This window comes from Myotis myotis, unplaced genomic scaffold (genome assembly GCF_014108235.1).
Source record: "Myotis myotis isolate mMyoMyo1 unplaced genomic scaffold, mMyoMyo1.p scaffold_m19_p_18, whole genome shotgun sequence".
Taxonomy (NCBI): domain Eukaryota; kingdom Metazoa; phylum Chordata; class Mammalia; order Chiroptera; family Vespertilionidae; genus Myotis; species Myotis myotis.
The window spans coordinates 37,267,796-37,292,201 of record NW_023416322.1 but is presented as its reverse complement, the minus strand read 5'-3'; the positions used below and the strand labels follow the sequence as shown (position 1 = coordinate 37,292,201).

General features: G+C 45.9%; 1 protein-coding gene across 2 annotated transcripts; it reads right to left on the bottom strand.

The window, feature by feature from the left end:
* Positions 1-11,260: 11,260 nt before the first annotated feature.
* KCNA3 (potassium voltage-gated channel subfamily A member 3) lies at positions 11,261-22,289 on the bottom strand. 2 transcript variants are annotated; one of them, XM_036343826.1, is made up of 2 exons: positions 18,754-22,289; positions 11,261-11,852 (listed from the first exon to the last, which is right to left on the bottom strand). In XM_036343826.1, the coding sequence occupies exon 1, from the start codon at positions 22,190-22,192 to the stop codon at positions 20,447-20,449; it is 1,746 nt and encodes a 581-aa protein (XP_036199719.1). In that variant the 5' UTR covers positions 22,193-22,289; the 3' UTR covers positions 11,261-11,852; positions 18,754-20,446. The 2 variants fall into 2 exon arrangements, with proteins under 2 accessions (XP_036199719.1, XP_036199720.1); XM_036343827.1 differs by having other exon boundaries at positions 20,602-22,289.
* Between the last annotated feature and the right edge of the window lie 2,117 nt (positions 22,290-24,406).

Sequence of the window (24,406 nt, the reverse complement as noted above, 5' to 3'; positions counted from 1 at the left end):
GCTCGCTGCCCGGCTCGCTGCCCGGCTCGCTGCCCGGCTTGCTGCCCGGCTCGCTGCTCCTGCCCGGCTCACTGCTCCTGCCCGGCTCACTGCCCGGCTCGCTGCTCTCTGGGCGGAGAATCCCCGCCCGGCCTCCCAGCCACTCACTCGCCGCCCTCGCAGCTGCCTCATTCCCAGCCTTCCTCGGCTCCCTCTATTTACTATGCCTTCGTCCTCCCCATTCTTGGAAAACCGAGGGGCGGTTGAGTTGCCATGGAAATCCCCTACCCCCACCTTTTCTCTGTTCCTCCACAGTCTTTCTACATTTTAATACGATCGCTATTAATAGCGCACAGAGCGGCGTCCCCTCCCCCGCGGGGCTGCAAGGAGGTTTCCTGTCGGAGGAGGATGCTAGCGACGGCCAGGGGCCTCCGGCCAGGCAGCGGCGGAGAGCAGGCACTCTGGTGACAGGCGTGTTCGGGGCCAGGGTTTGACTTGCACAGACAAAGAGCCACCGTTGACAGGGCTGAAAACCCAGCTTTCTACCGAGAACATGCTGGATACATACAAAATCCGCATGTTGGGTATGGCTGGAGGGAGGAGGTGTGATGAGGGGTTCCTACCTGTGTTACGGGATTGACCTCCCGGGCTCTGATCGGACAGGGACGGGTCCCAGCTGCCGATCAGGCTCAGGTGGGGCTTGCGGCCGTGGAGGTGGTTGGACGGCTTGGAGGCCCTGAGGCCGGGTCGCTGATCAGCTGAGGCCTCGTTCTCGCTGGGCACGGCCCACCTGGTAGGACCCCGGCCCACCTGGTAGGACCCCGGCTGAGGCGGGCCCACAGCCTGTGGCTAAGCGTCTGGTTGGAGCAAGCTCAGGTCCCAGCTCTGCCGCTGTCTAGTTTTAGGACTTGAGACAAGTTACCTCCCCTCTCCACGCATCCGTTTCCTGGTCTCTAAAATGGGGGTGATGATAGCAGAGCCTGTCTTTTAGGGTCGCTGTGAGGACTCGCTGCGTTCATAGAGGTACAGCCTCAGAACAGCACCGGCGGAACATCTAACGTCATGGGTGACCGGCGTCTGAGAGATGAGAACGGTGATTTTGCCCATTTCCCAACACCCATGAAGACTCCCCTCAACAGGGCTGAAAACCTGCACGCCCCGCACTGGGCCTCCCCGGGGTTTACAGCTGGCGAGGGGTCGGCTTGGGGGAGAGCTTGGTGGCGGTCATGGGGCCATGGAATCTTGAAGCATGGGGACTCCATTGAGAAGTAGAATCTGATCCTAAGTAGAAAAATCTAGTAGCTTTTCAACTCCTAGTGTTCCAGTCTAAAAACATTCCTTCTAAAAAATAAAATAAAATAAATAAAATAAAAACATTCCTTCTGAAAAATAAAATAAAATAAATAAAATAAAAACATTCCTTCTTTGCCATGTTGTTCTTGGACGTTATAGTAACAAACTTAGACAAGAGCAAGGTGGTTTATTTTAGCTTAACTCGAACTCGGACTCACGGGTTAGTGTCTCCCTTCTGAGGGCCCACAGGTGCAAAGTGTCAGAGTGAGGCGTCATGTGAGACTTCCTGCGTCGCAGAACTCTGATAGTAACGTTTCTTCAATGTTCCTGTGCACGGAATCACTGGGGGATTTTATTAACATTCAGATTCTAATCCAGTTGGCTTGCGGTGGAGTCTGAGATTCTCGATTTTCCTCTAATTTTTTATAGATATGTTTTTATTGACTTTAGAGAAAGAGGAAGAGGGGAGACATTGACGTCAGAGAGAAACATCGAACCCCAAACCGAATCAAACATCGAATCGGGGCACATGCCCTGACGGGGAATTGAACTGGCAACCATTAGGTGCACAGGAAGACTCTCAACCCACTGAGCCACACCAGCCAGGGCTGATAGTCTGCAGTCTGTTTTCTGGGTTTTATTTGTTGTTTTTTTAAAGTATATTTTTATTGGTTTCAGAGAGGAAGGGAGAGGAGAAGAGAGAGAGAAACATCAATGATGAGAGAGAATCATTGGTTGGCTGCCTCCTGCACGCCCCACACTGGGGACTGAGCTCACAACCCGGGCATGTGCCCTGACTGGGAATCGAACCATGACTTCCTGGTTCATAGGTCGATGCTCAACCACTGAGCCAGGCCGGCCAGGCAGATTCTGCATTCCTAACAAGCTCTTAAGTGGTGCTGATGCCACTGGTCCCCGGCTCCCTAAATTCCTCTTGAATTGACCTGAAGGAGTCGCAGTGAATAAGAAGGATGGTGGCCCATGTGCAACCTTTAGAATTAGTGTTTTTCTTTCCAGTAAATCTATGTTCTTTCTCTGTTATCACGAGCAGGAAGACTGTGATGTTTTCAGTTTTGTTAAGACGTTTGCTTAGAATTACCAAAATCTTACTTGAAGTTAGTCAGTGGTTCTTGCTTATGTAGATCTAAAGTCTGGTACCTCCGTCCAGTAGATTCCACAAGAATAAGAGAATGTGTGCATATTTTTTTGCACTGAGAATCGCTTAGAGATACCAACAGACAAATTCCGCCTAAACACAGAGCTCTTGCCCAAGTTGAATGCTTCAAAGGATTGCTGATTGCGGTAGTCCTCTGGTGAAGTCTAGAAGCTACTGGAAATGTTTAAATACTGAGGGTGCTATTACACTTGAGATAAAATCTGATTTCCTGTTTCTAAGTCTGAAAGCTTACAATACAGAACCCCGAAGGTTCCTGGAATAATAAAGAGCTCTTCTGAAACAGCAACCAGATGAGATAAGTGCGGTTGATGGGAAAGTACAGATTAGCGTCCTCAACACTCCTCCTGCGTTTCCAAATTTAGAGGGAGAACTTGCAAGAGAGCCATATTTTGGGTTGTAGTGAATCCAAATATTTTTAAGTGCTGCAATAGTTTGAGGTTTTTTTTTTAAGGTTTTGCGCTGCTGAGACAACAGAGTCCTTGGCAAGCGTGTGTTCTATGCGTCTAGCGCCGAGAGCCCCACACAGTGGTAGCACAATGCTCAGCGGGGGGGCAACTTGTGACTGAGAACTGCATGGGCACAGGCTGCAAGGAGCTGAAAAGCCCTTCCCTCATTTGCCTCACTCAGTCATATCTTCTCACTTGAGCTCCTGTCTCATTTCCCGAAAGTCCCTGGGCTGAGCTACTTGCCCTTTAATAAGATTATACAGGTTCGAGTGCACAGCTCTGTGCTACAGCATCTGTGGATCGCCGCGTGTGCCCAGCACCCAAGTCAAATCGTCTTCCCTCACCATATATTTGAGCCCCTTTACCTTCGACTCCCCCCGACTCCCCTTTCCCTCTGGTGACCACCATACTGTTGTCTGTGTCTATGAGTTTTTTTCTTGTTTGTTCACTTGTTGCTTTCCATGTTATATTCCACGTATGTGTGGAATCATATGGCTCTTAACTTTTTCCGTCTGAGTTATTTCGCTTAGCGTGACATTCTCTAGGTCCATGCATGTTGCCACAATAGCCCCAATCATGTGGACTCCAGGCATCCCGAGAATGTGGTTCCGGGGGTGGGCGCCCCGGGGAGCTGTGTGATCTGTCTGCCCAGCCGTCCATGGACAGCGCGGCCCCAGCTCCCCCCTTGGCTGTGGCACGCGTGTGGAGAGCTTGGCCGACACAGAAGGTGCCTGGAGGGAGACGCATATTCACATCAGGACCTTGTTACTTTCTCAAGACGAGGACATGGAAAGTTCAATCAGCTTCACAAACTGCCTCCGGAAATTATAAGGCAAAAAATAATAATAATAACTCAGCCTCAAAAATTCGCATCCATACAGAAGGCCAATTCCCCTTCTCCCCCAATTAGTTCCATCCCCGTCGCTACAAATCAAAAGACATGGCATTTTCCTCCTCAGAGTCCTGGGTTCTCTGCAGATAAAGGAAGCGAGAGACACCAGGGAGGCTTAGCATCTCCCAGCCGCTTCCCGGCTCCTCTCAGCCCCTCTGACCCCCATCGCACACGGTCGCTGCTCGTGATGTGGAAACGGCTGTCTGTTTTCCCGGCTGGCCTGCGGGGATAAATTAGACTGGTGATACCTGGCATCGACTCTTCTCCGATATCGTCAAGGTTAATGAGGTGGTGCCTCCGAGTCCATTTGTGTCCTTCGTCTTCACCCTGAGGCGCTCATTGGGCCAAATTGCCAAATTGGACCAGACAGGTGAGGGACGGCCACAGACTCATCTCCTTGTCAACGGTGTGATTTGAAATCAGATTTCTGGGTTATTTTCTTTGTTCCTTCTCTTGTGGCTTCATTTCCAAAGTGAGGACTTTGCTGACCTTCAATTTCCTTCTGACTAATCGGTATCATTTGGAGTGAACAAAGGATTTAAAAAAATAACAGTGCGACCTATGTTGGCTGCGATGGATGGAACTTATAAATTCACTAGAGGCCCGGTGCATGGATTTGTGCACCGGTGGGGTCCCTCAGCCTGGTCTACTGGGATTGGGCCAAAACTGGCTCCCCGACATCCCCCCAGGGGTCCCGGATTGCAAGAGGGCACAGGCCAGGCCGAGGGACCCTACGGGTTCATGTTCAGGGCTGGGGAGGGACTGCAGGAGGGCTCCAGGGAGTGTCTGGCCCATCTTGCCCAGTCCCAATAGGCCAGACCCCAGCAGCAAGCTAACCTACTGGTCGGAGCGTCTACCCCTGGTGGTCAGTGCGCATCAGAGCAACTGGTCAAATGGTTGAATGGTTGGACACCTAGCATATTAGGTTTTTATCATATAGGATGACACATGGACCTAAGGGGCAGAGAAGCACCATACAGATACAGGTTATACTAGAAAAGAAAATGTATGGAGGACTGAGCATCTCTAACCATCAGAGGTGTGCAGCAATCTGTACGGATGACGTTTCTGTTGGACATCAGTGGGAAAGTGAGAATTCTCTCTGTGGTTCAAAGAGACCATCTCCAATCCCTGGGCAACCAACTGCATTGCTTCATTCACTCTGCAAATGTTCATGAAAGACTTAAAGATGTGGCTCCTTAAAATGAAATACAATCATGGCTCAAGGAGTCCACCACCAACGTTACACAACCTGAAAAAATGTGATTTCTTCTATCAACTGGAGGCTAAGAAAAGTATGCTTTATTCTTTTCTTAACGGCTAATTACCACATATGTAAGGCAACCCAACTCTGCACTTTTACTTCCTTTTTTTATACTATATATATTTTTTTTATTGATTTTTTTTTTTTTATAGAGAGGAAGGGAGAGGGATAGAGAGTTAGAAACATCGATGAGAGAGAAACATCGATCAGCTGCCTCCTGAACACCCACCACTGGGGATGTGCCCGCAACCAAGGTACATGCCCTTGACCAGAATCGAACCTGGGACCCTTCAGTCCGCAGGCTGACGCTCTATCCACTGAGCCACACCGATTAGGGCTGCACTTTTCCTTTTTTTAAGACAAAGTAAAATTCCAGATGGAGACAAGAGGGCCATTTGTTGACATTCCAAAAGCACAGACACATTTGAGTAAGTAGCTGCTATTAGGAAAAAAGATGTAGGGTCAACATCGCTCAGCCCCAAATGAGAACAATGGGTATGTAAAGGCCGATTACAAGAAATGATAATCTATCATGGTGCAAAAATATTGGAGCTATATAGAGAATACATATAGAAAACAAATGTTTTTTCTTAACATCGGACTGTTCTGAATCCAAATAATGAGAATCCTAACCTAGGAACTCAGGAATACATGTACCTCACCTACTAGACTCCAAGTTCTCTGGCAGGGTCACCTTCATCTCCTCACGGTGCTTTGAACAGGGCAGTGCACACAATTGATGCTCAAGTCATAGTTGGGGTGAAGTAATGTATGTTTGCTTTGCCACACTTTTCTCATATAACTGACAAGTATGACGGCACAGACTTCTTACAAATAACAGTTTTCTTCCTCCAGAATTTTCTGGGCCCTCCACAAGGAGCAATGGAAGACAGCTAGGCAATGCTGGCATCCAGACCCCCAAGACTCATTACTGGCAATGCAAGAAGGCTTCCCTGCAGTCACGTGACAGGACCTGGCCGTCTGCAGAGCTGAGCCAAAGGCAGCTGATGTTTGAGCTGCTGACAACAGCCCAGCTTTTGATGTCTCCTCTTTTGCAAAAACAGAGCAAGAGGAAGGAAGAAGAAAAAAAGAGAGACAGAAAGAAAGAAAAACAGAGAAAGAGGGGGGAGGGGAAGAAATAAAAGAATTCGGAACTAATTATTAAGATGATTAATGAGATTTTTTTCTGGTATTTTATTAAATTCTGCACATAACATTTGCAAGGAAAACACTGTAAACTCAATGGCAAATTTGAAAAATGGATCAGATATAAACATCACATAAGCAACTCACAGGTTTTTACTGACATTTACTTAACAGAAGGCCCCAAGTTATGATGACAAGAACATGAAAGAACATGGGATAAGAGCTTATTTTAACTTTGCATTAATACGTGATACACTAAGAACTTCAATGTCAAAAGAAGATGATATAGAAACAAATATAAAATGTGTTTGATTTTACATTTCATCCAGAATTCCAATATTGGTTATGATGTCATTGTTCAAGGAAGGTCCTTATTCCATCCCATACAAAATCTTGTCTGTTGATTATTGCTTCTTTCAACTGTTCAGCGATCAGTCATTCAGATGGATTTTTAAACAAGGAAGTTAGAAGATGAGTGAAGGAGATGATTTTTTTCAGTCTGGCATTCTGACATCATCTGGGTTGAGTGTCTGTGGCCAGGGGGTGTGGACTTAATATGTTTTCGGTGGAAAATGCTTGGCTACTATCCTCCCTGTGGAAGGATACTTTTGGAAGTTTCTAAAAAGCTCTGACATTAACAGCTACATTGGCTTGGAGATAAAGCCTGAAACTTCCCAATGTCTCAGATAGAATTAAACTTAGGTCAAAGTTTTAAAGAAAATGGCAGTGATAGAGGGAAAAAATGACAAAAGGTGAACAGTGTAAAGAACACGGGATTCAGAGCCATTTGCTGGCCATAAAATCTTGGACAAGTCACTTGATCTTTCTGAAAACCTTGGTTGTTTAATCTCTAAGCTCCAGATGGTCTTATTACTTCATATAGATACTTTAAAGATTAAGTAAAATAGGTTAAGTGATCTTTGCAAAGTTTGAGATAATAAATATTAGACATCTCTATGAAAAAATTGAGGTGTATTTATTATTCTGACGTCTACATAATTACTATCTGTATAAGATTTCAAAAATGAATTATTACATGAAACATATTACATGAAATTACACACGTGTTTGCTTTCCCTTGTATATATATAGAGAGAGGAACTTTTAAACAAAAATTATACCATTTTATGGGGCAGTTCCCAAAATGGTCTATACAGTGCTCTCACAACTGAGTAAAAAAAAGAGAGGATATTTCTATTTGGTTTATAATCATATAATTTTATGGCATTTAGGAAAAGCACTTGGACAGTTTTAAGTAAACTAAATACTTAACCTCCCCACCCCAACCCCGGCATTGAGAGGTCACACCATGGAAATGATTTACCAGGAAAGATATTACTATGGTCTGTCTTAGTGTGGCCAGTTCACAAATTGTTGCAAGATACACTATTAATACGATATGCGAGAATCACCAGTTAGCAAATTTCATCCACTTTTTTAAAAAATGGGTAAAATTACTTCTCACAAAGACCACAGACACTGATACGCAGGAGGTTCAATTAAACCTAAAGTGAAACTTCAGATTCACAAAACCAGATGATCAAATTAAACATTTCAATGAATCGCTCCACTAGTCAAAATGCACATTTCCTGTTATGATTGAGGCCTTGAAAAACGGCCCCCTTTTCTGAATGGAAGGACAGAAGACTACACTGGACAAATAGTCCCAGTATGATAAAATATTTCTGTATTATTCAAATGGACGGCTATCTTTGTAACAATTTCCTGTGTGTCCATATTTTGGCATCTTTCTATTCTAGTCTTTACCATAAAACCAGCAACCAGAATATACTCTTGTGTTTCAATGGATATAATGATCTCTTTTCTATGTTGTACAAAACCTATAACCCTTCTTTTTTCCAACTGTCCACTAAAGCCAAACAATTTGGGTTTTCCCTGAATTATTTTCTCACTCCTGAGCAAAATGAATTACAATATGGCTCTCTCAGCCTTGCTTGTATTCACAAAAATTGACAAAATCTGTGAATATTATTTTAAATTATAGCCATTGCTTCTGGGACTAAAGGGGCATCATTACCTTTTCTTTCTTTTTTTTTTTGTTAGATTTTTTCCTCACTACTAGTAAACATACCTCTGCCTCCACCTCAAGTTTGCATTTTTTTATTCTTTTAAATACATTTTTATTATTTTCAGAGAGTAAGGAGGAGGGAGAGAAACATCAATGATGAGAGAGAATCATTGCCCCCCCACGCGCCCCCCCCCCCCCCCCCCCCCCCAGCACTGGGAATCAAGCTGAAACCTGGGCATGTGTCCTTGACCAGAATCGAATCTGGGACCCTTCGGTCCACAGGGCGACGCTTTATCCAGTGAGCCAAATCGGCTAGGGCAGGCATTACCTTTTCAATGTGCCAAAAATGCACCCTGCAGTCAGCTATAGTTCATTGGTGAGCATTATATATTTAATTCTGATTCACTAAGTGATTATTACAACACAAGCATTTAAATGGAAGTTTCACTGGAATGGAGATTTTGCTGAGATAACTAACTCAACATTCAAAGGTGAAATGCGAAATCATAACAAGCAAACCGTGGTCAAAATCAAAGGTAAGGCTGGCATTTTTGTTTATGTCTTGCTGAGGTCAATTAGGAATGTTTGGATTTGCAGTCTGTTGGGTCCCATGAGTAGAGACAGGCAGTATTTTAGTGACTGGAGAGGAGCAATGTGTACCGGTAAACAATCTGAAAATGTCATCGAATTTTCAGGGAGGTAAAGAAACCTACAGATGACTAAATTTAAAGGCTTCGCTGTACAGATCAAGAAAGTGGGGCTCAGAGAGATTGAAGGGACTTTCCTGGGGCCCCAGGGAATTACCAGCAGCCACGTGCTCCTACCAAACTAATTCTGGTGCAAAAAGAGACAAGAGATTGTAAGGCAAGCACTCCTGCCCTCCAACCTCTTCCCACCTCCCCCAGGACTATGGTGTGGGCTGTGCAGCATCCCACAGACGACTTCAAGCCACCTGAACAACTACTTACATGTAACAGAAAACCTCCCCGGCATCCCAGCTGTTTCATTCACCCGTCCCCATTCTGCAGAGTGATTTGTCTACTTTGTCACGACCCCATTATAGACCTGCGACAATTCTTACAGGAGAAAAAAAAACCTATTTCCTCTTCTCACCATCAACTTAGGCCCAAGTCTCGCTTCAATTTATTCTCTCCTTCAGAAATGCGTAAGGAAGTCTGAGCACTTAAGGTAAGAATTCTTCAAAGCCTTTGCAAATGTGTGTCATGAGGCCCCAGGGGCTGGAAAAGGGCTTTGGGGGTTACCAACCCAGCACCCCCATTTGGCAATTCAGGAAACTGAAGCCCACCACTGATAAGTGACGGGGGTCCCACAGGCAGAGTGTAGCCAAGAATTCTGGTCTCCCGATATCTAGACCGATGCTATGTTTACTACCTATTCAGTGAGCCATACCGGATATGACAGTTTACTCATCTGGTGCCATTCTGTGCTTTTACAGCAAAAGTCCTGGTTTTGTCCTTATTTGACATTGTAGCCTGTAATAATAATGCAGAAAGGATATTAAATATACGATCATGCTTAAAGTTGTCACCGATGTTTAACGAAGGCAGGCCCTGTGTCTGTTTTTGTAACGCCTACAGATTATTTTTAAAACATATGACTGTCTAAGACCTCCGATAGGACAGTTGATGGGCTTCTGTCAATCATCCCAATAGCGCATGTGAATTACTTCACTGCTGGGCGTCAGTCAGGAGTATTATGGTGTCTGGAATGGACTGACTATTCTCTGGGCCAGTGTCTCTATGACGTGGGCTAACACAGAAGAAAAACCAAAATTTTTACTCTAATTACAAACCATCCAGATTGGAGGCTCACACAGCTCAAGTCTGAGATATCTGTCACTCTCCGACTTCACTTTCTCCTAGAATGATTGGGTCTCACAGGTTTGACCAGAGAAATAACCAGCAAATAGTGTAAAATTCAATGTTGACATTGCCTCAAAAGAAAGCTCCGTGGATGTTAGCTCTTATTCATCTGTTTCACTGCTGTTAGAAGTTTATGCCCAGCCAGTGTGGCTCAGTGGTTGAGCATCCACTTACGAACCAGGAGATCAGGTTCCATTCCCAGTCAGGGCACATGCCCAGGTTGTGGGCTCGATCCCCATTGTGGGGCTTGCAGGAGGCAGCCAATCAATGATTCTCTCTCATCACTGATGTTTCTCTCTCCCCCTCTCCCTTCCTCTCTGAAATCAACAAAAATATATTTTTAAAAAAGAAGTTTGTGTCAGCTACTGATTCTTACATATTAACAATGAAATTCACCACCTGTGTTTCCTTCCACAGGGGATCAAAAAGTATTATAACCCTAGCTCTGCTACCAAAATATTTTGATGGGAATTAAAACTCTACAAGTGCTCTTATTATAACTTAGCATTGTAATGCATTTGAATAACAGGAGACTGGTTATTCATGCATCCATTCAGGTATATTTGGAAAATAAAATATGGAAATGAGAAAAAGTCTTTTTTATGTTAAGTGTTCACAGTTTGACTTTCCATAAGGCTTATTAAATAATATACAAATAGCTACCATTCTGCTGAAATGTCACAGTCGCTACATTAATAATGGCACAGAAGGGAAATGTCCCCCAGTGGGAAATCATCTTCATGACCTCCTAAATCTCTTCTCCAACTAAAACTTGGCTGTTTTTTTATTGATAAAAGTTTCACTTCTAAAAGAATATAAAAATAGAAAATGAATCAAGAAAGCTTTTACATATATAATTTTAAAGGACACTATAAACATTAGATGAAACTCTGTATATATCCTTAGGAATGTGCTTTGTCTCGCCACGCCGAACACTGCATAAAAACGAAATTGAATGAGTATATTCTATATAAGTTGTGGAAAAGCATAACCCAATGTTGAATTTTAGTTAAGACAGACAACTTAAACATAGTGCTAATAATATACTTTTAAAGTTAAGCTCAGCTAACACCTGCCTACAAGATTAATTTGCAAATCTATCATTTTCAATTAAAAAATAAGAGAATGTTGAGTCAAGCAAGGCACATTTCTTTTAGGCAAGTCTGTCTTTAACGTCATTCATCGGGGCACAGTGTACATTTCACTTACTCACGTGGAGATGGGCTAATCTATGCACGAGAGCCTTTGGTACAAAACACAGTCATCAATAAAGTTGCACAAAAGCCAGAACACAGAAGATCACGTTAATGTATCTCGTGATTAAACACAGCCCGGTGATTAGCTGAAAGCAGAAACACAGTCACAGTTGGCTTGTTGGAAACAAACATTTAGGTTCTCTTTATCAGCAATACTGCTTAGTTTTGGGATCACTGGATTTCATCAAAATGTCAAAAGGTTGAAATGATACCCTAATATTGTTGACATTCTTCGTTCTTTCTTGATGAATATCTTTTGTATTGCATACACTTTGAAGAAGATTCTCAGAGCTATTTCCCTTACAGAATGCATTTGTTGGAGACATGTTACTTAACGTCAACTAAAGCAGACGTCAACGGCTGGCAGGCAGCTCATCGCCCATCAGGGACAGACCCAACACTGCATTCTTGAGCTAGACAGGGAAAGACATGAGCAGCCTACTGGTCAGTATGGCTTGACGGCTCTTTATGTGGGCTCTTCAGGTATCTGTTGGCAGAGGAAAGACAATTAATTTACTATATATTTAGTTATTTAAAAATTACAGACCTCACGTCAATATAAAACATTCTATCCATTATACTTTTAAAAACTGTGGTGTATTTTCTTACTGTTACCCTGAAAAGTTGAAGCAATTGCATTCTCTAAATGTATTAACTACAAATTGAATGCTTTTAATTTATGTTAGGAAAAGTTTCAGAGCATCCTGAAATTATGAGCTTATTTAATAATGACCCCGTATTTAATAATGACCTCCACATGCAATCCAAAGCAATGTGATTGTTTGCTTTTTGAACAGGAAAATTTATCCGCATCTTTAGAATCATCTGAAAGGTTTGAGTGGCTACTCTTTTTAAAAGAAAAATGCATGTATGCATTTTCTCAATGTTATGGAGAGGGGGGAAAAGGAGAGAGAGAGGGGGGGGGGAGAGAGAGAGAGAAAAAGAGAGAGAGGAGGAACAGTCTTTAAAGAGTACTGTGAAAACCATATTCTAGGTGCTAGAGATGTCATTTCTATAGCTATCTTGTCATTACAAAGAACTTTAAAATCTGCTCATCCTTTGAAATATGAACTCAGCAGTTGGGTACTCTAAGAAATTACAAATCGAGACAACAATAACACTCAGCCAAGGCCAGTAGAGAACATAGACATAAAAGTTCAAGGTTTGGTGCTCTCCTCTTCCAACTACAAAAAAATGATAATAATAATAATTTAGAAATGCTGACAATAAAGTAGTTCTTGAAAGTAGCATAAGGCAGCGTGACTGTCTGTTTACTGCTACGTCCAGAGTCTAGGATGTTGTCTGGCCCGGAGGAGACGCTTCATACGTTGAATGAATGAGTCAATCCCTACCACTTCGCACAGGGACACATAGAAAGTACTCAGTAAACACAGGTTGAATGAATCAATGGATATGTAACAATTCAATTTAGGCACACTCTAGAGCAGCGGTTCTCAACCTGTGGGTCGCGATCCCTTTGGGGGTCGAACGACCCTTTCACAGGGGTCACCTAAGACCATTGGATAACACGTACATAATTACATATTGTTTTTGTGATTAATCACTATGCTTTCATTATGTTCAATTTGTAACAATGAAAATACATCCTGCATATCAGATATTTACATGACGATTCATAACAGTAGCAAAATTACAGTTATGAAGTAGCAACGAAAATAATTTTATGGTTGGGGGTCACCACAACATGAGGAACTGTATTAAAGGGTCGCGGCATTAGGAAGGTTGAGAACCACTGCTCTAGAGATTTACTAACTAATAATAAAAGGCTAATATGCAAATTGTCCCCTCAACCAGGAGTTCAACCAGCAGATGGGGCCGGCCCACCAACAGCCTGCAGCCCCTTCCCCCCACCAGTCCCACCGCTGATTGGTCCCCCCTATCCCCCAGTCTGGGGGTGGGGGAGGTGGCTGGACCCCACCTGTGCACGAATTTGTGCACCAGGCCTCTAATGATATATAAAGAATATTTATAAAGTCAAAAACAGAAAATGCTAAACCCAGCTCCAGGCTTCAATATGTGACTATTACCCATCATAGCACTCAGAGAAGACTGCTTTCAGCAAGTGTCTCAGCCGCAGTGGAAATGCCTAACGATGGTGATCTGGAATTCGCGCTCTTTACAGAAGAGTCACTCACTCGCTGGACTACATGTTGCATGTCTCCTGTGTGCTGGGCAAGCAGCCAGTGAGGTTGTCCTCATTGACCTGGGTTACACCTCATCTTCCTTCCTGGAAGATGTAACTTCTTACCACTAATCTGTGTTGAAAAAGTAAGTCCATTCGTGCACCACAGTATTTCATTTTCATTAGCAGAGTTTGAAAATTATAGTAGTCTAACAGCTATTAATGACTACTAATTACAAGAAATTACAAGGACCATGAATGATTTTATTTCCTAAGTGCCTAGCTTCGGCTCAATGCTACTGGAGTTTGGGTTATCTGGAGCTGGTTCTGTTAAGCTCTTCTTGTCTTGCCACCGTTACATCCTTTCTATACAAGGGCTTGGGCCTTCTTTTCTTTTTTATCTTCAGACGTCAGTACCTGTCTCAATGCTTTGGGGATTCTTAAAAAGGTATGGTATAGTTTGGCGTCCTAATAGACTGGAGGTGTGGAGAGAGTTGCAATTCAATAGAAGCAAAAAATACAAGTGATATTTGGACAGTCATCATAATGTTTTTATTAGTGGCTCAGGAATGGATTGGAGGGCTGAGAAGAGGGCACATGGCCTTAACTATGAAAAGCAACGCTACAAAAAGAGAGAAAGGAAGTGTAATAGAAAATAGTCATCTATAGTGGAAGATGTGTGGCCAAACAAATGTTCTAAAATATAAAGCAAGAAAAGAAGGTAAGAATAGTCAAATTTCTACAATTGCCAAGTTTCTGAAGGAGTAAGTAGACCTCCAGCAGGGCCTGCGTGAAAGAGGTACAGAAACCCAGCTTACTTCATTGGCAGCCTTTCTAACTTGTATGGATGAGGAAGAAAGGGCCAAATCCTCCTCTAACGTGGAGCTTTACGGGAACTTTGCTTTCTTGTGTCTATACTTTGACATCTATTAAATAACTTAGTGTTGGCTGCAAACCAACAAGTCCTACAAATTCTAACAACATTTTAATTGACATTTTAAATGAGCCCCAAGGACTAGCGAGATTTCTTGCTCATTTAGGTATAATTCTCTAGTTGGCCTCTTGGAAATTATGTACTCTTGGCAAGTCAAAAAAGTTGAAACTCACTCAGTAATTAAAGTTGGTAATGAGCTAAGATGTGAGCTGTGTCACAAATCTGGAAAGTCTAGGGGAATGGAATACACCCATTAGCTGTGAGGTGTATTCAGCTCTACTTTGAGCAGAATTTAGGTCTACTAACAACACACTCTCAATGCATAGCCACCTGTAAAATAAACAGATCTTTCATAAACAGTTAAAAATAGCTGCAGGTAAAAGATTCAGAGAATCTCAGTATAAAGCAACTCAAGCACAGTTCTTACTTGGGGAAAGTAAGGTGACTAACTTGTCTGAATCATTTAAATTCTATTTCAGGGTGACTGTGAGCATGTAAAGATGCCGCATGCAAGCCTGTCAAACTCGTGGCCCGCGGGCCGCATGTTTGACATGCTTGGTCTACAGCACTGGCCATTTTCTGGCAGGAGGCTAGGAGCCCAATCACAACAGTGAGGTTTGGGCCCTGCTTGGCTTCCCATCCCTTCTTCCTGCCTCCTCTCATCTCTCCCTCAAAGGTTATCAACCACTCTCTGCAGGTTATAAAAAAAACAAGCAATTACATTAATATACATAAAATTGCCTAACAAACTACAGGAAGTTAGTTGTAGGAAAACAACAGTTTTAGCCTCCTTAGTTTAGGCCAAATACAAGGCAGCAAGAAAAGAAACCGCCCTCAAGGCAAGCCCTAAGCTCCTCTTCCCAGTCTAATGCCCTCACCTCTAGCTCAGTGCTGCCAGTCTTCAGACTGGGGGCCTGGGTTCTGCTTAGCATATCTGAGTGGGAGGGACCATCACTTTACTCACAGCTGAGAGGTGGGAAGGACTTGGCTGGTGCTGCAGAAAACACTGACATTTTAAATGTATAGAAGTCCGTGAATTACAGTTCTGATTCTCCAAGGACCAGACTATTGGTATGCATGCTGTATATTGACTTTATAGACTACCAGCAAAGCAATTACTTGAGTACGTTATATGCCAAAGAGGTAAATAACATGTTTTACGTCAATAAACCGTAACTTTAAATTTCTTCATACTGCGCATTTAGAATTTCAACTCCGACATTTTATTGCAAAGTTTAGAAATAACCAATATAGCATGGCTCTCTTATGTGTAGCTGTTGGTGATTGTGTCACTATCTATATTTGGTGGGCATTTACATTTGGTAACACCATAAGAGACATAAAATAGCCCTAGCTGGTTTGGCTCAGTGGATAGAGTCGGCCTGCGGACTGAAGGGTCCCAGGTTCGATTCTGGTCAAGGGCACATGTCTGGGTTGCAGGCTCAATCCCAAGTAGGGGGCATGCAGGAGGCAGCCAATCAATGATTCTCTCTCATCATTGATGTTTCTAACTCTCTCTCCCTCTTCCTTCCTCTCTGAAATAAATAAAAAAAATATTTAAAAAAAGAAATACAATAACATTAATGTTTATCTCTAGATTCACCAGCTGTGGATATAGAGGTTTTCCCCAACGTGTGGATGGGTGGGTACTGACCCGGTCGCCCCTGATCCCATGGATCTTTGTATGTGCACCATCCACATCCAAGACACGCTTTGGGCTCAGCACTGAAGTCTGTGGTTTGCAAGGCTCTCTGGCCTGTGCAAACTTAGACTCATTAGCATTTTTGCTCTAAGTCCAAATCACTGCCCATTTTCATTTCACTAAATTGGATTTCAGACATGAGAGAAGAGCTACAGCTATTTTGTGGGACAAAATTATATTCTAATGTTTTGTTGAGGATAGATGCTCTTATAGAGCAACAATGGCACCAATTTCAGTGAACCGGCAATCTCCTGCTTTCAACCCTTTTGTTCTAAGTAATTTCTCCCTTCTTGGTAAGAGGGAGTCAAAATGTTTACACCACTTTCTGGCATGGATCGCTAGTAACCTAAGCAAAGCGTAAGGAGGCGGGAAAATACCAATTTGCACAATGCTGTCACTTATTGTAGATGAAAACATGTGGAAATAGGAAATTAAATCTTAAAACTGAAAAATATCCAGTGTCCCTGCAGGTACCACCACTGTGACTGGTTATACTTTCTGAGCATAAGAGTAAATCCAGATAAATCCATCATATAAGAAAGCCATCCTTTCTCCCGGAAAAGTCCACCTTTCATCCGATTTAAATAACATATTCGATCCCTATGGTTTAAATATATCTGATGATTAGAAAAGGGTTAGTTTCCAGGATACTGAAAGAACTAGGTTTCTGGAGATATGGTCTTTACAGGAATTCATTAATTAGTTAGATGGGCTGAAATCAAATCTGAAAGCATAAGAAATTTATTTTCTCAATCTCTTTCAAGTCATCCAATAAAAGATACAGGGTCTGGGCGGAAGGGGGGGAGGGGGGCGGGTGCAGAATGACCTGGTTTTAAATTATAGCTGGGTCTCTTGCTAGCCGTGACGTCTCAGGAAAATCATTTAACCTTAACCATCTATTCTTACCCTCCTAAGATGGGGTTAATACCACCTAACTTGCTGAGTTGAGAAGTGTCAAGGACATGGTGACCCTTAATAAGTGGTAATTATTGCTGTGATGTAGGCAGTAAATAGGAAGACACTGATTATGTATTTCAAATCATTCACGAAGTTCAGTATTAATTACACAAAGCGTGTGAATAATGATCACCATAATAATGCAATCTCTTAGCAAATAATATAACGTAGTAATGTAATCTCTTAGCAAAACCTCTGCTGCATATTATGCAATTTACCCTTTCTGAGTAGTATACCTGTATTGACAATTAATAGTCACAACAACCCTATGAGGTACTATTTATTATCCTCATTTTTACAAATAAGGACTCTGAGGCACAGAGAGGTTCAGTAATTTGCTCAAGGTCGAACAGCAGAGTCAGGATTCAAGCCCTGGCAATGTAACTGCAGAGTTTATGCATTAAACCACTTCATTAAAAGCCTGAGAAGAACATTAATGTAACATAAGAGCGATTCACCCATCAAACACAGGTATGTATTAAATAATACAAGATGCTACATTCTGTGCAGGACACAGAACCTATAACCTTCAAGAAGCTAACAATATGGCAACTAGAAGCAATTATACCACCCCAAAGTTAGGACTCAAAAGCCATATCCAATTCTCTGGATTAAAAATAGGGTCTCATTTGTATTACTGTTATCTAATAGCCATACAATTCCAAAAATTATGGCACAACCACTGACTACTTACAGAGCCCATAGGGTTTCTGCATCTTCTGAAAAATATGAATAAAACCATTACTGTACTTTGTTCATCTCTAAGATCTTTTAAAAAGAGATGCAGAATTTATTTTTATGTCCTTACTATCGTGTGTCTAACATATCACCACCAAAATAGGTCATAAACAGAATTCCTGGTCATCAACAATACCAACAATTGGTCAAAAGGTAGATCAATGTTAACAGTAACTCAAATAAGCAGCAAGAGGGTCCTCTCTTGATGCACGTAGATAAGAACAATGATGCTATGACCGGGCATGTAGATGTCTTTTCTCTTCCCTCTCTTACTGTCTTAATATTATTTTTCATTGTCTTAAAGCACAAATAACATAAGTAGGCTTCTGGCTGCCTGAAAGTATTTTACAAGCCTTAACATAGGGTTACTGTCATTTACTCTAGGAGAGGATATGTTACAACCTATCAAAACAAAACAAAAATAATTGTGGGAAACGCACGTCTATAACGTGTATACAATTATTTATGTTAAAGTAAAATGTTACCTTTATTGCCCTTTTAGCCATTTTTGTCTCAAAGCACTGCACTACCAAATAATGATGTAGTTTAAAGCTGGAACACTAATCTAACGGCTGTAGCTTCTGTCTTTTCATTCGTTTTTAAGGGGAAACAGGCTGTTCAGAAGCCAAGTGGGTTAGCAAAAGGAATGGCACCATTTTCCGTTCAGTGTGGGTGAAGGCTAGACAGCAATGATTTTTTTTTCATTCTTTTTCAGGAAACAATGGAAACCAAAGGACAGTTAGCAGCCCGGAAATCAAATGGAAAAGGGGTTCCAAATGATCAGCAAAAGGCACCTGGCAGGTAATTCATCTAAAACGACTGGCTTTGCAAGTGTCACCAATCTGGACACGAATAGCCTTGCCCCACTTCCCTGGACAAGAAGGCAGCGCCCTCAGCAGCCCACACGTGCTCACCTGAGTCTGTCTGTCTTCCAGCAACCCTGGCACATGGCTGAAACTTGAAGGCATCTCCCCAAGATCTGGTTACTTCCCGTCCCTCCTTTCTATGGATTGTCTGCGATTCCCTCAGTTACAAACACGCGTCCTTCATAATTTGCGATTTTATTTAGCTTTTCAAGTGCCGTGATGGTGACGGTGTGTTGTGGAATCTGTGTTTTTCTGTTGTTAACAAGAGGACATCTGAAGGTCCCTTGTAGCAAGGTTTCGGATACACCAATGGAATCTTTCCTTTGGTTATGTACAGAACACCTTTATATTTGCTTTTTTTTATTTCATTGGTTGGCCGGAAAGTTCTTGGTGAAAGAAAACAGTAGAGAAGCATCTTTTGAAATTATTGCCTAATTACTCACATTTAATTCAAGTCACGCCTGATTGTGGTGTATACCTAAAATCCCAAAGATGGCATTTTCCTTCTCGATTCAGTCATTATAGGGTGATATCAATGCTTTTTTTTTTTTGTAGTAAAAAAATATGCATTTTGTGAGTCATTTCACCACCTTGGAATTTCAGACTTCCCTTCATTTGTGCGGTTTATTCAAACAGTGGTTTTCCTTATGAAATCATGTAAGTAGGAACCATCTGGAAAGGTTACTGTGGAAACGGCAGGGGCTAGGGGGGCAGGGACAGAGAGCAAGAGATGCCATGACAACCTTTTTCGGGTTTCCTAGGAAACCTGGGTTGCTATGGAAACTACATCAGCCGGTTTGGAATTAGTAACTTCCGCTGGAAGGAATGTCTGCCACTTTAATCTTCTTGTGATGCCGCAGAAGCTTATCTCTCAGATGCATTTAGGAAATTTTTTTTTTTGTTTCTCTCAGCAGCACTGAAAACATCTGTTTCTAGTGGCTGCAACACACACACACACACACACACACACACACACACACACACACAGAACTTCACAGGAATCTGTTAGTCTCATACTTTGGAAATGCCTAACAAGCCCCAAGAGTTAAATGAATGAGTCAGGTCAGTACATCTTGGGCACTTCCCTTTGTTCAAAGTTGTAGAGATCCTTAAAATTCTGGGATGGGGGTTCCGAACAGAATAGAAATTCCAGTCAAAAACCAAATAAACTTCCGGTGCGTTTATCCGTCTTTTTAATTGGACTTTCCATCCACATATCCACAGTGTCGGCAGTTGAGCTAAACTATTCAGTGCTGCTGAGTAAAGGTCCAAAGAAAGGAAGCGTCCTTTCGGCGTGTGCCTGCTTTACGTAGTAAAGAAACAGCTGACTTAATTCTGAGGTTAAACAGTTACTCTAACTGTTCTGCAGTTTCATTTCCTCCCGGGATGTACAGGGGTTTTTTTGTTTTGTTTTCTCCCATAGGGCGGGTCCTGGAAATCAAATTCAAAGTTTGCTGTTTGCAATATTGAGAGAGAGAGAGAGAGAGAGAGAGAGAGAGAGAGAGAGAGAGAGAGAGAGAGCGAGCGAGAGCTGAGAGAATGCAGCCCACTTGCAAAACAGACACCTGTTTCAGTGTGAAGCAGTCCTGGGGGGGTGAGGGGAGGGGGTGAAGTGCGCGCTCCACTTCCTCCTGTCCTTTCCTGGATGGATGGTCTGGAAATGTCTAAAACAAGGGCAGACACAGACCAGGGGGGCACGGTCCGCGCGAGCCTGAGCACAGCAGGTCACTGGGATGGTAGGCTACACATCCGTAAATATCTTTTTGATGCTGACACAGGAGTTGGGGTTATTGTTCGCGGTGCAGGCGGCGGTGGAATTGGCCGTCTTGAAGGGGGTCTGGGGGAAGGCGCTGTGGTTCATGCCCCCCTCTTCGATCACCATGTACTCCGACTTACTCAGCGTGGAGTTGCTCCTGGTTTTCCGCAGCTCCTCGGCCGAAGCGGAGAGGTGCTGGCAGCTGCCCACGTGCATGTACTGGGCTTGCTCTTCGCCTTCGGTCTCCCGGTGGTAGAAGTAGTTGAAGTTGGAGACAATCACGGGGACCGGGAGCGCGATGGTCAGGACGCCAGCGATGGCGCAGAGCGACCCCACGATCTTGCCCCCGATGGTCACCGGGTGCATGTCCCCGTAGCCCACGGTCGTCATGGTGACCACGGCCCACCAGAAGGCGTCGGGGATGCTGCTGAAGCGCGAGGTGGGGTCGTCCGCCTCGGCGAAGTAGACGGCGCTGGAGAAGAGGATGACGCCGATGAAGAGGAAGAAGATGAGCAGCCCCAGCTCCCGCATGGACGCCTTCAGCGTCTGGCCCAGGATCTGCAGCCCCTTGGAGTGGCGGGAGAGCTTGAAGATGCGGAAGACCCGCACCAGCCGGATGACACGCAGGATGGCCAGGGACATGGCCTGCTGCCCGTTGCCCTGGCGCTCGGCCAGCTCCGTGCCCAGCGTGATGAAGTAAGGGATGATGGCCACGATGTCGATCAGGTTCATGATGTTGCGCGAGAAGGTGGCCTTGCTGGGGCACGCGAAGAACCGCACCAGCAGCTCGAAGGAGAACCAGATGATGCACAGCGTCTCCACCACGAAGAAGGGGTCGGAGAAGCTGGAGGTCCCCGCGGCGGCGGCCCCCGACGCCGTGCCGTTGCCCGCCCCCTCCGGCAGCTCCTGCGCCGGCGGCGGCGCGAAGTAGCCCCTCTCGTCGCGGAACTCGGGCAGCGTCTCCAGGCAGAAGATGACGATGGAGACGAGGATGACGAGCACGGACACGATGGCGATGCCCCGCGCCGGCCCCGAGCTCTCCGGGTACTCGAAGAGCAGCCACACCTGGCGCTGGAAGTCGCGGCGGGGCAGCGGCCGCTCCTCCTCGCGCAGGAAGCCCTCGTCCTCGCGGAACTTCTCCATGGCCTCCTCGCCCAGCTGGTAGAAGCGGATCTCCTCGGAGAAGATGTCGATGGGCACGTTGACCGGCCGGCGGATGCGCCCCCCGGACTGGTAGTAGTAGAGGATGGCGTCGAAGCTGGGCCGGTTGCGGTCGAAGAAGTACTCGTTGCGGAGCGGGTCGAAGTACCGCATGCGCCGCTTGGGGTCGCCCAGCAGCGTCTCGGGGAACTGGCAGAGGGTCTTGAGCTGCGTCTCGAAGCGCAGCCCCGAGATGTTGATGACCACGCGCTCCCCGCAGCAGTCCTGGTCGCCGGCGGCCGGCAGCGCGGGCGGCAGCGGCTCGTAGCGGTCACGGTCACAGCCGCCACCGCCGCCGCCGCAGCTGCCCTCAGGCGGGTCCCCGCCGCCGCCGCCGGCCGCCTCCGGCTCCAGCAGGTGGTCCCCGGGCACCACGGTCATGTCGGGCGGCAGCTCGGGGCCCGCGGCCGACTCGGCGTAGCCCGGGTTCACCAGGGTGCGGGCGCCGCCGCCGGCGGGGCGCGGGGCCGGGGGGGCGCGGTGGCGGGCGGCGGGCGGCGGCGAGCTCAGCAGGCTGAGATGCTCTTCCATGCGGCGGGGACCCGGCCGCGCGGGCCGCGGCGCTCCGGCTCCCGCCCGCTCCCGCGCCGCCTGCGCCCCGAGCCCAGCCCGCCGCCTGTTGCTGCCGCGGCGGCCGCCGGGCTCCGTCTGGCTGCGGCGCGGCCCGCGGGCTCCTCGGCGGAGAGAGACGCCTCCCGCCGCCCCCGCCTCCCTCCGCCCCCGCCCGCGCCCAGCGCGCGCCCGCCCGCCCGCCGCCCGCCCACCCGGGCCCCCGGGGTCCCCGCCCCTCGCGCGCCGCGGCCCGGCCCCGCCCCGCCCCGCCCCGCCGCCCTCCGGGCCCCTCAGGCGCCAGGCGCCCTCCTTTCGCGCCTGGGCGCCCCCTGCACCTCTCCAGTCCCGCTCCGTGTCGGTGTGCGCGCCCCCGGCCCGCGAGGCCGCGTCCCAGTTTCAGGGCTGCTCCACCGCCCTGGACCCACGCCGCAGCCCTGCGAGCTGCGGGCCTCCCCTCCCCGCGTCTCCACCTCGGCCAGCCCGGGGGAGGCGGGCTGTGCGGAGCCCTGAGGTCAGCTGGCTGGCGGAGGCAGGGTGCCCTGGGGTCAGCTGGCTGGCGGAGGCAGGCCAGGGGGGAGGGTGGGGATGCGCCCTGGAGCCTGGTCCAGGGACGGGTGGCAGGCAGGGTGGGCGCCCCGAGGTGGAAGACCTCCAGGCCCGGAGGGCTCTAAATAACGCAGCTCCTGTTTGGATGAGAAGCTGAAGGGAGTCATGGGTGCTGGTGAGTTTCGCACCCGGGAGTCTGAAGATAATGGGTCATTAATGGCTTCGGGGACTTGGCTTTGAAGACAATAGTTCACACTAACTTCCATAGCTTAGATCCATTCCAGTCGCTGGGAAGAATCCGGACACTGTTTCTGGTTGGGCTTGGAGAGGGCAGCCGGGCCTTTACAGGACTGTGAGCTTTCCTGTCAGTGGGGAAATAAGAGGGAAGTGACCAAGGAAATTCACATGTCATCTTGCATCTGTGTTGGGAGGGACGTAGACCTGTACATAAACCTCTACATAACGCTTCCCTGCTGGCCTTGGGGGAGGGGGTTCGCCACGCTTTAGCTGTTACACTGGGAGAACATTCAGTCCAAACCTTGTATCTCTGTTGCTTGATTTTGGCCTGGAGATAGTCACTTCCATTTATCTCCTTTGAACTGAATCTAGTTTTCTAAATTGCTGTGGTCACTTTGAACACAATTTCTGTTTCCAGGCATTTAAGCAAATCCAATTCAGAGTCACCCCTAGGCTTAAAAACTTGTTTTCTGCTATATCATTCCAATAATTTACAAAAGAGGAGCTGTTGTCTAGACAACTCCCGCACCCATCACCCCTTCGCTGGGAAGTTTGGAGTAAAGGTGATATGTGGTCATGGAGGGAGGAGACTAGGTCTTACCCAATTTGCATTCCCAGCAGCCACCAAAGTGCCTGGCAGACGCATAGACGCATAGTAGGAACTCCTAGACCGCATAGTAGGAACTCCTAGACGTCTGTTGAATTGAGTTCCTCAACAAGTGAGCCTTTGCATTTCTATCCATTCTGGAGGGCCAGCATTTCTTCTCTCTGAGCCCAGGACCCCTGGATTCCTAGGAGTAGGAGGGAGGGGACCCTGGGCTCACTGTCAGGTGCATTACCGGGTTATTCTATGGGGTTTCCTCTGCCTCTTCTGGGTGCAGCAAGCACCCATGTTCTTCTCTGTCCTTCATCCCCAGGTCAGAGCCAGGCCCTGCAGGCTGGAGCATATATTGTCAGATGGTCAAAGTGGACCACCATGTAAAACCCTCTCCCTAAACAACACCCTGTTTTAGAGCTGGGAATCGGGGAGCAGGATAATCCATCATTCATATATTTAAATCTAAGAATCAGACAGAGAGCTCACGGCAAGGATGGCTCTTAGAAAGGCAAAGACCCTATTTTTAAAGACCCAATGTTTCATGTACCTCTCTGCCCGACTTAGAAAGTGATTTATTTCCCCATTTGCAGGAATTAGTACCGAAATTAATATTAATCAACCGCAAGGAAGACCAGAACAGAGCCGGTCCTGTGATGGATGGTCACACGCTTCTCCCTGCTGGGCAGTAGCTCTCCTTCAGAAATGACTGGTTCCACTCCTCCGCTGTAGTTGCCTGATCGGGAAGACCGATTCTGAGCTTCATAGAACAGCCCTTACTTTATACCCGAGAAGTTTAGCAATTTCCTTTATAC